Source organism: Pan troglodytes, chromosome 23 (assembly GCF_028858775.2).
Source record: "Pan troglodytes isolate AG18354 chromosome 23, NHGRI_mPanTro3-v2.0_pri, whole genome shotgun sequence".
NCBI lineage: Eukaryota > Metazoa > Chordata > Mammalia > Primates > Hominidae > Pan > Pan troglodytes.
In genome coordinates, this window is record NC_086016.1 from 44,426,476 (window position 1) to 44,439,481 (window position 13,006).

Below are 13,006 nucleotides of genomic sequence, written 5' to 3' on the forward strand. Positions count from 1 at the left end.
GGAGCAGGAGCGGGCACCCAGGATGAGCGGGAGGCCGTGGGCTCACCAGCTGCACCTCAAGTTTCCATGGCTCTGGCGAGGCTGGCAGGCGGCTGACACTCACTGAGGGCTAATGACATGCTGGGCACTCAGTCCTCAGGATGTGTTTAGGCAGGCAGTGTTATCACATCCATTTAACAGAGGAGACAATTGAGGCATAGCGATAGAAGTAATCTGCCCAGGGTGCCTGGGCAAGTAGCAGAGCTCAAATTCAAACTGGGCCGGGCGCGGTGGCTCACGCCTGTAATCCCAGCACTTTGGGAGGCCAAGGTGGGTGGATCACCTGAGGTCAGGAGTTCGAGACCAGCCTGGCCAACACGGTGAAAACCTGACTCTACTAAAAATACAGAAATTAGCCAGGCATGGTGGTGGGTGCCTGCAATCCCAGCTACTCAGGAGGCTGAGGCAGGAGAATCGCTTGAACCTGGGAGGCGGAGGTTGCAGTGAGCCGAGATGGTGCCACTGCACTCCAGCCTGGGCAACAGAGCGAGACTCCGTCTCAAAAAAAAATAAAAAATCAAACTGAAGATGAATGCCCCTGGCCTGTACTCCTAAGCCAGCATCCTCTCGCAAGTTCAGGGATACGGTGCAGAATCAGGGACGCTGGCCTTCAGTGACACCCCTGTGGACACAGCTGAGGGATGCAAGCTGGGTTGGTACTGACAGGTGGCAGAGCTGGTTGCACCAGGCTGATGGTTAAGGCCGATGGTTACGGTCAGGGGAGGTTTGGAAGATGTGGGAGGGGCAAGATTCCTTCCAGCAAACCCTCAAAGCTCTGAGACGAGAAGGCAGGGGTGTGACATGGAGTGACAGATAGATGAAGGGGGATGCACAGGGGTAGGACAAAGAGTGGGTTGGGGGTTGGGCACAGTGGCTCACGCTTGTAATCCCAGCACTTTGGGAGGCCAAGGCGGGTGGATCACCTGAGGTCAGGAGTTCGAGACCAGCCTGGGCAACACTGTGAGTCTCTATTTCTACGAAAAAATTTTTAAAATAGCTGAGTGTGGTGGCACATGCTGTGGTTCCAGTTACTCGGGAGGCTGAGGTGGGAGGATCATTTGAGTGAGGGAGGCAGAGGTTGTAGTGAGCTGAGATTGCACCAGTGCACTCCAGCCTGGTGGACGGAGCGAGACCCTGTCTCAAAAAAATAAAAACAGGACGGGCACAGTGGCTCACGCCTGTAATCCCAGCACTTTGGGAGGCTGAGGCGGGCAGATCACCTGCGGTCAGGAGTTCAAGACCAGCCTGGCCAACATGGCAAAAACTCTGTCTCTACTACAAATACAAAAATTAGCTGGGCATGGTGGTGGGCACCTGTAGTGCCAGCTACTCGTGAGGCTGAGGCAGGAGAATCACTTGAACCCAGGAGGCAGAGGTTGCCATGAACCAAGATGGCGCCATTGCACTCCAGCCTGAGTGACAAGAGTGAAACTCTCTCAAAAAAAAAAAAAAAAAGCATGGGTGGGGGTTTGTCTGCTGCTCCAAGGGACTCTAGGACACCATAAGGGTGTTTTCACCTCTTGTGAAAGAACAGTTTCTCTTTTATGTAATGTTTGTTGCAATACCGGGTGGGAGGGGGTGGCACTGGGAATGTTTTGTTATAGTTGAGACTGTTACAAAAGAGCTTTTCCTCAGTAGCACCCCATAAAACCTCTTACTGCTCAGTTACCAGGGTGTGCTGGGTGTCTTTTGGGGAGGAAGAACCACACAAAGGGAAAGGATGGGAATTGGGGGGAAATTAAATTAAAAATGACTGTAGTTGAGACACATTGACACTAAGAGGCTGCATTTCCGGGGTCTGGCCGTGTTTGCACCAACTGTCTGGGGTGTGGGGGGAGGCGTGCACAGGATTAAAGGAGATGGTGTCCTAGGGCTCTGGGTTCCAGCCTGGGGAGGTACACACAGGTCAGCCTTTGCCTCCCCAGGGTAAGTTTCCGGTGAAGAACATTCTTTACAAGTAAGAGGATCCTCTGAGCCTACTGGCCGAGGGGCCCAGCTTGGGGCTGAGGCTGGCCTGGGGCTGAGGCTGGCCTGGGGCTCAGCCTGGCCTCTACTTACCGGCTAGGTCTTGAGCAAACGAACTGGCTTCCCTGGGCCTCCTTTTCCCTGTCCTTAAAATGGTGCAGGTGAGGACAATAGGGGCCCCAAGGGGTGCTGTGAGGGTGGCCAGTACGTGCCCTGCTAAGGGCTCCATAAAGCCTAATTTGTGGTCATGAGAGGGGGTGCAGCAGGACAGGGCGGGGGCAGCTCTTGAAAGCCCCATAAACTCTAAGAGAATAGAAAGGAAGGCACCCTGTCTCCACAGTGGAGGCCACCCCTTTGGCCAGAGGGAGGGTTGGCTGCTGCCCGGGCAAGGAGGGGCAGAGAGAATCTGGCAGAATTCACTGAGCCCTTGTGCTGGCAGCCCTGGAATGGGACCCTCCTGGGCCGTCCCTGGCCTGATGAACTGGCCCTGAGGCCACCTACCCCACAGCCTGGCTCGGATCCCGGCCACCCAGCTTCCTAGAAAGCCTGGAACCAGGAAAGGAGCGCCGCTGGCGTGGAAAGACACACTTGCGTCCTAAAACACTTGGCCTCTGGTTGTGTTTCAGGAACTGGGAGGTGAGACCCTTTCTGGTGACTGACAGTTTTGTGCCTCTGGGCGCAGCGCCCTGTGGCTGGCCCTGGTATCCCCCCCTCCCCCCGCTCCCCGCTCTCCCTGGCCAACGCCAGCAACAACCCAGAGGGTAGCCCCACCACTTGCCAGGTTCAACGCAGTGTCCCCCGCAGCAGCCACGTGAGGTTCCTCGGATGGGGAGCTGTCCCTCCCCCCTGCCCTGCCCCTGACCCCAGCCACACAGCGCCCACCCTCCTTGTTTAAGGGCCAGGAGGCCAGACTGCTGGGGCAAAGCTGTCACAGCAGCGAGGGAGAGAGCGCTGTCCCCCTCCCCTTCAAAAGCCACCTTGGCAAGGCATTAGCTAAACATCTTCTCAGTCCCAGAAGGCTTCCCCTGTGAAGTCTGCAGCGTTCAAACGACAACCAGCAAATCCCCAGAGACAGGTCCCTGGGAATTAGCTGCGCCGGGCGGGATGAAAGCCGCTCTGATGTTCTGGAGCGAGAGAGTAGAGAGAAGGAAGAAGACAGACACTACCTGCCAGTCGCAGGGTCCCGGGCAGCAGCAGCAGGCCAAGGAGGAGCCAGGGGGCTGCGGGGAGCCCAGGAGGGCGTGGGAGGCCCGGCAGGGCCCGCCACCTCACAGGCTGGTTCTCCATCTGGGGGCCTGCTTGTCCGCGGCGACTCTTTAGTTCACAGGAGGGGACGGCCGGCGCTGACAGCTTCCCCTTTGCTTTCCCCACGAAGCTCCTCCCTGGCAGCCCCTGACCTTCCGCTCAGAAGCAAAGCTGGAACAGCCGAGCAGGGTGGCCGCCAGATGAGGAACCTGGCACTGAGACTGGTCCAGGCCACACAACCAGAAGAAGAGCTGGAGACGGGACCCAAGCCTCCCCACTCCAACCCCTGGTGGGCTTCACCCTGTCTCAGCCCCTTTCCAGCAGGGGCCCCGTCCAGGAGACACTGGTAACTGTGCAGAGGGGTCATGGGATTTCCATGAGTGACTTCGGGCCTTGGTTTAGCCTCTCACTTCTGAAACACTTTTAAAACGACCACAAGCATGTTCACACAAACTTTTCTAAAATATTCCGAGAATCCCTTAATAATGTGTTTACCAAAGGTAGGTTTTTTGGTGAGGGGTGGTAGGGAGGCTGGGGTGAAGGGCAGGAGCCTCATGTTCCCAGCCCTAGAGAGGGCCAAACACCCAGGGCAGGTGAAAGGCAGGCTGCCCATCATTCACCCAGCGAGAGCCTCTGTGGGTCCCCTGCAGAAGCCCAGGAGACGCCTCCTCTCTGGTCCATCTCTAACGTCAGCTCCTCCCTGTGGCTTCCCTAAAGCTTAGCTCACTCGGCCTCCCAACTGTGAGACCCTCGAACTGCTTCCCCATTGGCTGCAGGTCACAGCCCCTGCTCTCACTTCTAGCAGCATCAGCCGGGGACAGGAATTGTTTGCTGCCGGGACCCCCTTCCCCAGCAGACTGGGAGCCTCTCACCCTTGGCACCCACACGTCTGCCTGCGTGTCTGGAGTGGCAGAGGAAAGGGGCTGGGGTGTGGTGATGGCTGGTGGAGCTGGAGGCACCTGGTACATGGAAGACGCAGGCGGGAAGGTGGCTGAGTTTCAGCGCATGCTGAGCGCTTACCTCCCTTCTCTGCAGGTGTCCCTTCACTCACCAGATAAATGTGATGATCCCAGTTGTACAAAAGAGAAGACCTCGGCCCCAGGAGGCAAAACAACATGCCCAGGATCAGGGCAGGTCTGTGGGGTGGGCATTTGAACTGCCAGCGGTATGATGTCCGAGCCTTCTCCCACCCTGCTACTGCCTGCTCAGGTGTGTCCAGCTGCAGCCCCCGGTGACGGCATCATGAGATCCATTTCAGTTCTTTGCACACCTGCTTTTCCCTGGGCTGCTCCAAACATGAACAGTGAAAGCCTAAAGACGTTTCCACCAATGCCACGAGCACTGGGAGGCTGGCAAGAGCAGGGGCCGCCCACCAGGGGAGGAAGACATATGAACAGGAGAAGTTTCCTACCGCGCGGGGGGCAGGCGGGGACCCCAGTGTTATTGACTGTTGATCCATCACAGTGATACATGCTCACATATGTCACAGTGAGACGCAGACCCGCTGCTTCACGCTATTCCCGGCTCCTGGGAGTAGCAGGTTGTCTAAGCACCTTGATGCCATGGTGATAGACCTCGTGTCAATGCCTCAGGGTACACGGGGAGCATTGGAAAAGCATCGGTCTGTGCCTCTACAAGTCTCATTACGACTTGGCACTGGGAGGCAGCTGAATGCCAAACTGCCTCGGAACAAGGGAGCCTGCTCTTCCAGCCCCGGTGCCACCTCCGCTCCTGCCCCTGTGCCAGCTCACTGACCCTATCTCTCAGCCTGTCACGGTGCCCCCCACACCCCAGCTCTGTACCCCGGACTCCCGGGAGTTCTGCCGCCTCTGAGTCTGGGTCTAGCCTGCTGCACACCTGGTTTCCACGCTCGCCTGCCTGAGCTGCCTGTCTTCCTCCCCTCTCCTTCTTGAGCCTGGCCCAGGGGGTGCAGGAATGGACGGATGGGTGAGCATAAGGCAGGAAGAAGCCTTCCTCCAGGCTTGATATGAAGGCAGGTGCCCAATACCACGCTGGTGCACAAGAGGCCTCAAGGGAAGGGGTAGCCTCTGGGAGGCAGGGTGGGAGGAGGCGTGCACACTCCCCAGGCAGGCCCTGGGCTGTGGAGCGCAGACATGACTGGACAAGAAGCAGCTGAGGGTCCCAGCTCATTGCCCAGTTTCTGAGATGCTCTGCAGCCGCGCAGCCTCCTGGGGAGAGGCAGGGACGCACCTTGGCAAGGAGCCCAGCAGCCCTGGCTGCGCTGTCGGGGCCTCGTGTCTGGCCCTGATCCTCCTCGGGAGCCAGGGGGATAGAAATAAAACCGCAGCGCATCCAGGAGCCTCATTTCTACCAAAACTTCCTAGCACCTCTCATGTGCTTCCTCTCCTGTGCCCTCAGCCAGAGCTGTGAATAAACAGTAAAGGCCCCAAAGGCTGAAGGCGGAGCAGAGGAATGAGGAGGCTCTGTGGGTGTCCCAGGGGCAGCTTCAGTGGCACAGCCTTTGAGCTAGGCCTTGGCAGCTGAATTTGCAGGTGAGGTCCCTGGGGACCACACCTCTCAGCCACTGGCTTTTGCCCAGACCTCCGTCCATTCCCCGTTTATCCGTGCATCTATGCCTCACAGTATACTGAACATCTGCCCTGCCCTGGGCCCTGGCCTCACAGAGGCTGTAGAAGTGAAAGAGCCTAGCCTCCCTGGGAAGCCTAGGGGCACGGCAACCTCAGCAGAGTGAAGCAATAATAGAGCAGTTCCGGGAAGCTTCCAAGCGCCTGACACTGCTCCAGGGGACCTGCTCTCCTTGCCAGTTTAATCCTCACTGCAGCCCTATGGGGCAGGCACTCTAATCACCTCCATTTTACAGATGAGGAAACTGAGGAAAAGGGAGGTTAAAGTAATTTCTGAGTGGCTGCCCAGGAGGGCTTCATGGAGGAGGTGGCAGCCCTGAAGGAGGTGGAAGCTGGGTGGGGAAATGGGGGAGCCCAGGTGTCCCCTGCAGTCCCCAGAGGCCTCCTCGACACTAAGACTAAGGCTTTCCAAATGAGACCACAATTACTGGCCTCTGTTTTCTTTTTCTTTTCTTTCTTTCTTTTTTTTTTTTTTTGAGACAGAATTTTTCTCTTGTTGCCCAGGCTGGAGTGCAATGGCGCGATCTCGGCTCACTGCAACCTCTGCCTCCCGGGTTCAAGTGCTTCTCCTGCCTCAGCCTCCCGAGTAGCTGGGATTACAGGCATGTGCCACCACGCCCGGCTAATTTTGTATTTTTAGTAGAGATGGCATTTCTTCATGTTGGTCAGGCTGGTCTCGAACTCCCAACCTCAGGTGATCCGCCCACATCAGCCTCCCAAAGTGCTGGGATTATAGGTGTGAGCCACTTTGCCCAGCTGGTCTCTGTTTTCAGTTTAGTTCCACAAACACTTATTATGTGCCTACTGCGTGCCAGGCATTGGGCAGACAAAACGTAAGTCATGGTTTTGCCCTCAAGGCGCTCCCTGTCCAGGGAGAAAAACAGATCCCCTACCCACGACCACCTCCAAGATTTCTTTTTCTTTTTTTCTTTTTCTTTTTTTTTTTTTTTGAGACAGGCTCAAAAAAGACTCCACTAGGCTGGAGTGCAGTGGCATGATCTCAGCTCACTGAAATCTCTGCCTTGCGGGTTCAAGTGATTCTCCCGCCTCAGCCTTCCGAGTAGTTGGGATTACAGGCGCCTGCCACCACACCTGGCTAATTTTTGTATTTTTAGTAGAGATAGGGTTTTACCATGTTGGCCAGGCTGGTCTCGAACTCCTGATCTCAGGTGATCTGACCGCCTTGGCCTCCCGAAGTGCTGGGACTACAGGCGTGAGCCACCGCACCCGGCCTCAATCCAGGATTTTCAAATGCCCCAGCGAGCAAGTGGCAGCTGAGAGGCCTCCATCCGGGACACAGTGAGGTCCTGAGCTCTTCATGGTTCCTTTCTGCACAGGAAGCAGAACTGCCATGGGAAGGAGCTCCCTCTGCTCCCCGCTGCGGCTGCGAAAATCACTTCCTTCCTCCCCAAAGACTCCAGCACCAAGAGGAGCTGAGCCGACCAGCAGGAGGGACCCCTCAGAATGACCCTCTGAGCTGGCTTCACTGAGGCAAAAAGGGTTCCAGGGTACTCAGGGGCCGATCCACCCTCGCTCTCAAACACCCTCACTATCAAAAAGGGCAGCCTCCATCCTAGGAGCAGCCGGGTTTACCTCTGGGGCCGTCTTGTGCCTCGCAGTGGCCCTGCAGCTGGGTGGCGCTGACCCCACCAGAGGCAGGCAGACCCACCTGGAGGCCATCTGCCTGCAGGCTGCCCGGGCTGGAAGCCTGGCCTGGCTTGTCTCCAGAATCCCCTCTCAGTTCCAGCTGCTTGTATTTTTGGCTCTTAAGCATTTGTTTCATGCCAGACACCGTTCTAAAGGCTTTTCTTGTACTTCAGCCCTCATAGAAACCTTGTATGGGAGGTGTTATGACTGCTCCTGCTTCGCAGATGAGGAAACTGGAGTTCAGAGAACACAAGCCACTTGCCCAAGGCCACACAGCGAAGACGCAGTGGAACAAGGGCTCCAGCTCCCGGGACCTGGCTTTAACCACTGCGCTCTCCTGCAATTCACCTGGTCCTTTAATCAGGGCAGATATTATACGCCTCAGCTGACATATTTAGTGAGGGAGAAAAACAGTGACTCACCTGCTTGAGGTCACAGAGGGGACCCGGGCTTTTCTACTGGACACATACCATGGTCCCCCTGCTATGCTCAGTTTCCGGGAGGCAGCAAGGAGCTAGTGCCCACTCCCCAACCCCACCACACCAAAAGGAATCTTCAAGATCTAGAAGAAACAAAAAACAAAGGTGGCATGATTTTTTCTTTTTGTCTTTTTTTTTTTTTTTTTTTTTTGAGATGGAGTCTCGCTCTGTCACCCAGGCTGGAGTGCAGTGGTGCGATCTTGGCTCACTGCAACCTCCTCCTCCCAGGTTCAAGTGATTCTCCTGTCTCAGCCTCCCAAGCAGCTGGGATTAAAGGCACCCACCACCACACCCGGCTACTGTTTGTATTTTTTAGTAGAGACGGGGTTTTACCATGTTGGCCAGGCTGGTCTCGAACTCCTGGCCTCAAGTGATCCGCCCGCCTCGGTCTCCCAAAGTGCTGGGATTACAGGTGTGACCTACCATACCCGGCCACAATTTTCAACATTTATTCCACGTCCACCATGTGCCAAGGTTCTGGGAGGCTCGGGCCCTTGACACAACCATGTCCCTGAAAGAGATGAGCACAGAACCAGGAGGCCCTCAGACAACAGACGCCAGAGCCACCAAGTCCCCCACTAACGGTGCCACCCACTTCCCCTCCTGGCCACGCAGGACAGCCCCAGGGTTGGCCTGTGCTGATGGTGCCACCTGGTGGTAGACATGGGAACGCCCTCACCTGAGATTTCCTCTCCGTGACCCTTCTTCCCCTTCTAGGGGTCCTGGGCTGCCCTGAGGCCACCGCCTAGCAAGATCAAGATACGGCTTGAGCGGCAGTGGGATAGGGCAGTGGGGGTTCCGGGGGGGTCCGGTGCAGGCAGAACCAGGAGTGTGCCGGCGGAGGGCTGTGGGTACAGGGTGCAGGGCGTGGCGGCTGCAGGACCTCAGCTTGCCTCTTTAAATCCCTTCCTGGGCACCGCGGTGGCCCGGCTCTTTCCCCTTGTGCTGTTTCTGCTGGAAACGCCGCACAATCTCCTCTGGGGCAGCCTCCAGCGGAGACGGTTATTGGCCGCCAGGCAAGCCAGTCCCATCCTTCCCAGCAACTAGGACTTTCCGGGCAGGGCTCCCCAGCGCGGGTTCAGCTAATTAAGGAAGCAATTAGCCTCCCCTGAGGCTATTCATGCTTCCTCACCCACAGTTCTCAGGTTCTGTGAGACCAGAGCCTCAGTCTCCCATGAGCAGAGGGTGTGTGTGGCTGCCACTAATCTGCAGACACGCTGGCTCCACCCCAGAGAGTTGCAGGGCCAGGAAATCTGCATTTAAACAGACCCTGGCTCTCACACTTCGGAAACTGCTCGAAGCACCTCTCAAATATGGGACAGGTTTGATACTCCCTCCCCCTCTCCGTTCCCCCGCTTCTCCCTTCTTCGCCCTCCTTCCCACTTCCTCCCTCCTCCCCGCCCCTTCTGCCCCCCACCTGCCCTCCCTCCCTTCCTTCCTTCCTCCTCCTCCCGACAACCTTTCTCCCCTCCCCACTCCCTCCCCTCTCCCTCCTCCTTGTAGGGTCAGCGCCGCGTCCTGGGAAGGGCCAGGGGCTCTGGTGTGAGCTCAGTTTGCATCCCAGCCTTGTCTCCTCAGGCGTTGAAGTGGGGGGCAGTTTCTGCATCCACAAAATGGGGATGAAATACCCACTTTGTCAGGGTTTAGTGAAGCACAATGGAAGTAAACGAAGTGAGAGCACTCTGCAAACAGTGAGATGTTGATAGAAAAGTAGTTTTAGGCCAGGCGAGGTGGCTCATGCCTGTAATCCCAGCACTTTGGGAGGCTGTGGCGGGTGGATCACCTGAGGTCAGGAGTTTGAGACCAGCCTGACCAACATGGAGAAACACCGTCTCCACTAAAAATACAAAATTAGCCGGGCATGGTGGCACATGCCTGTAATCCCAGCTACTCGGGAGGCTGAGGCAGGAGAATCGCTTGAACCCGGGAGGTGGAGGTTGCAGTGAGCCGAGATTGCGCCATTGCACTCCAGACTGGGCAGCAAGAGCGAAACTCTGTCTCACAAAAAAAAAAAAAAAAAAAAAAAAAGCTTCCAGGAGTAGACAGGAGGGCTCGCAGGAGGGACTGGGGTGTTCCTTCCAGGCTGAGAGGCTGAGGCTGGAGAGAGACGCAGGGAAAGTGGAATGAGAAGGCCTCCCTCCTCCCCTAGGCCTCCTCTGATGAAAACTACCTTCTCTCTCCAGCATCCACAGTCAGATGCATAAAACCATTTATTTTTTCTGTTCAGAAATTACTGGTATTGCAACTAGTATTGATTTTTACTGTTTTCATTTCACATGTACAGATTTTCAGCTGCATTCAGAGTTCAGCAGCTTTCGGGCGGTTCCTGGAAGCCCGACGTCATTTATAATCCAGTTTCTGAGTGGGAACGGCTTTCTCTGGGAGACAGCTCCTTGGGAAGTTAGAGACTTCCTGCACTTATTGGACTCGAAGGTCCATTCTGTACAAAATGCCCCGCAACACTGAGGAGATGCTGTTTTGTTTTTGTTTGTTTGTTTGTTTTTTAGAGACGGAGTTTTACTCCTGTTGCCCAGACTGGAGTGCAATGGTGCGATCTTGGCTCACTGCAACCTCCGCCTCCCGGGTTCAAGTGATTCTCCTGCCTCAGCCTTCTGAGTAGCTGGGACTACAGGCAAGATGCTGTTTTAGGACCAGAAATCTCCCAGGGGTGTGCAGATCAACAATAATCCCAGCCTGCCCTCCATCGTCGGAATAGAATCAGAGGAAGGGAAAATCCGCCTTTGGATCTCTGGACCATGATCTTTCCAGCAGGTCACAGGTGACCAAAGGCTTCACTTGCAGAAGCCCCCTCCCCAGGAAACTACCCTGGGGCAAAATGAAAGTGTTTTGGGCTTTTTCGTCTGCCTGGCAGGGAGCCTGTGCCTGAGTCACTGTTTCTCTTGAGCTTCCCTTTTCTTTTCTTTCCTCCCAGTGTCTGCTGATTTTGTGTCAAACAAGGAGCATGGGGCCAGGCCATCTCTGAGCTGCCCGTGGGATGGGGACTTGGGCACTTGCCAGGAGCAGCTGGCCTAGGAGTGGGTGGGAGGCCCTTGGTCACCCACCCCAGGGCCTGGCTCCAGGTGGCCACAGCTTTCTGACCCCCTTCTGGGCACTGGGCCACCAGCTGCTGGGCATGGCCAGTGAGTGAGGGTGAGGGCAAGATGAGGAAGAGGTGGCGTAAGGTGTGAAAGGATTACTTGCCAGACGCTTGGCTGAGTCTGTTCTCTAAGCCACGCTGCGAGGCAGGTGCTATTTTGTCTGCATTTTGCGGATGAGGAAACTGTGGCTCAGAGAAGGGAAGTCGCTGTTTTAAGGTGACATGGCCAGTGGAGGTGGGGCTGGGTTCGAATCCTAGGATCAGGCACACTGCCTGGGGATAACCTCTAGAGGTGTCTGTGCTTCCCAGCTAGACCGGAGCTCGCTGCAGCCCCTCACTTTTTCCCCGGTCCTGCTTCAGGCCCCACCTCCTCTCTGCAGGTGCTTAGGCCGGAACGCAGGAATCTGTTGAATGAATGCATGAAGGTGGAGCCCTTTCCCTTAATGCGCAGGTGAAAAGGGCACCTCGGTGGATTCTACTAAATTTAATAGAAGGTAAGTAGGACCTGGGTCACACCGGCTTGTGGAAAGTGGAGGTCAGAATCTGAGAGGCTGCGTTTGGCACTAGGTGGGAAGGAGCTGGCTAGGGGGCAGAGGAAAGAGGGCAGGTGGCTTCGGATCCGGGGTCTGTCTTTTGTTCAACTCCGTGGGTGTTAAGGGAGCCCCATGGCGGCCTGGGCAAGCGCTGAGAGCACCTGGAAGGAGAACACCCCGCTGGACCCTCCTCTCCCCTCGCTTCCGGTTGCACAGGCGAGGCCCAGCCACCTGGACGCAGGCCCAGAAGCCCAGGAGGCGGGCTAGGGGAAGGAGGGGTTTCCTGGGTCGCCAGCCCCTCCCCACCGGGTCCCTGGTTCGCCGGAGGCCTCGATGCTCGGTCCCCTGCCCACCCCCTCTACTCTCTTCCCCCACTACCCACAGCCTGGCCTGGTGAACAGCCCTTTCCGTGGGAATTTCTCCCTAGCATCTCTGGCAGGTGTGGATGGGGGTTTGTGGCCACCCAGGCTCCCCTTCTCCAGGCCAAGACATCCCTGGTCCTGTTTGTCCTCCCAACATGGCTTCCAGACCCTTCCCCGTGGGGGACCCCAGCCTGCATTTCCGGTTCAGATGGGGTCTGACCAGGATGGAGGTTGGAACTGTGGTCCCCTCACCATGGACACGTGGCTCCTGGGAGACCCCTGGCTCCTTTCGGGTCCCCCATTTCCTTCCAGCTGGGGTCAGGGCCAGCCAGCTGCAGGATACCCTCTGCTGTGCCCCTTCTGGGCCCCAGGAGGCCCTTCCTTCCTCTTGGGATGAGGGCGCCATCCCTACATGCTTGTCTTGTGGGTGCCTGGTGATGCTGAACCACCTGAGCCTCCCTCATGGCGAGGCCCTTCCTTCCTTGCAGGGACCCATTCGGGGTGGCCCTTAGGAAGGGAGCTGTTTTGGAAAACCCCTTGACTGCCCTTCTCCTCTGTCTCATCCTCATTCCAGGACTTTGCTCAGTGGCTGAGATTGTACACTCGTCATTTTGATTTAGAAAAAGACATGATCAGGTTCTGGGATCTATTCTCCCTAAGGATGTCTGGCCAGGGTAATAACCCTGCACTGAGCAGAAGGCATGGAGACCACAGGGTGGGCCACAGAGCAGGAAAGATCGAGGGAAGGGGCAAAGAATGGCAGAGGTGAAGGAATCCAGAGTACTCCAGGTGCTGCACACACACCAGACCTCACAGCCCCCTGTGGAGCTCAGATTATTCCCTTTTTTTTTTTTTTTTTTTTTTTTGAGATGGAGTTTCCCTCTTGTTGCCCAGGCTGGAGTGCAAAAGTGCAATCTCTACTCACCACAACCTCTGCCTCCCAGGTTCAAGCTATTCTCCTGCCTCAGCCTCCCGAGTAGCTGGGATTACAGGCATGTGCCACCATGCCCAGCTAATTTCATATTTTTAGTAG

General features: G+C 56.4%; 1 protein-coding gene across 2 annotated transcripts in view; it reads right to left on the bottom strand.

The window, feature by feature from the left end:
- NFAM1 (NFAT activating protein with ITAM motif 1) overlaps positions 1–8,064 on the bottom strand; it is a 54,437-nt gene extending 46,373 nt beyond the window's left edge. Inside the window, exon 1 of one of the 2 annotated variants that reach the window (XM_063808074.1) lies at positions 7,925–8,064. Coding sequence is in view for 1 of the 2 variants with exons in the window: in XM_001170811.7 (XP_001170811.1) it covers positions 3,171–3,291 (121 nt within the window). In the remaining variant the exon portion in view is untranslated. Of the gene's footprint in view, positions 1–3,170; positions 4,627–7,924 lie in introns of those variants that run through there. The other variant, XM_001170811.7, reaches the window with a different exon arrangement.
- Between the last annotated feature and the right edge of the window lie 4,942 nt (positions 8,065–13,006).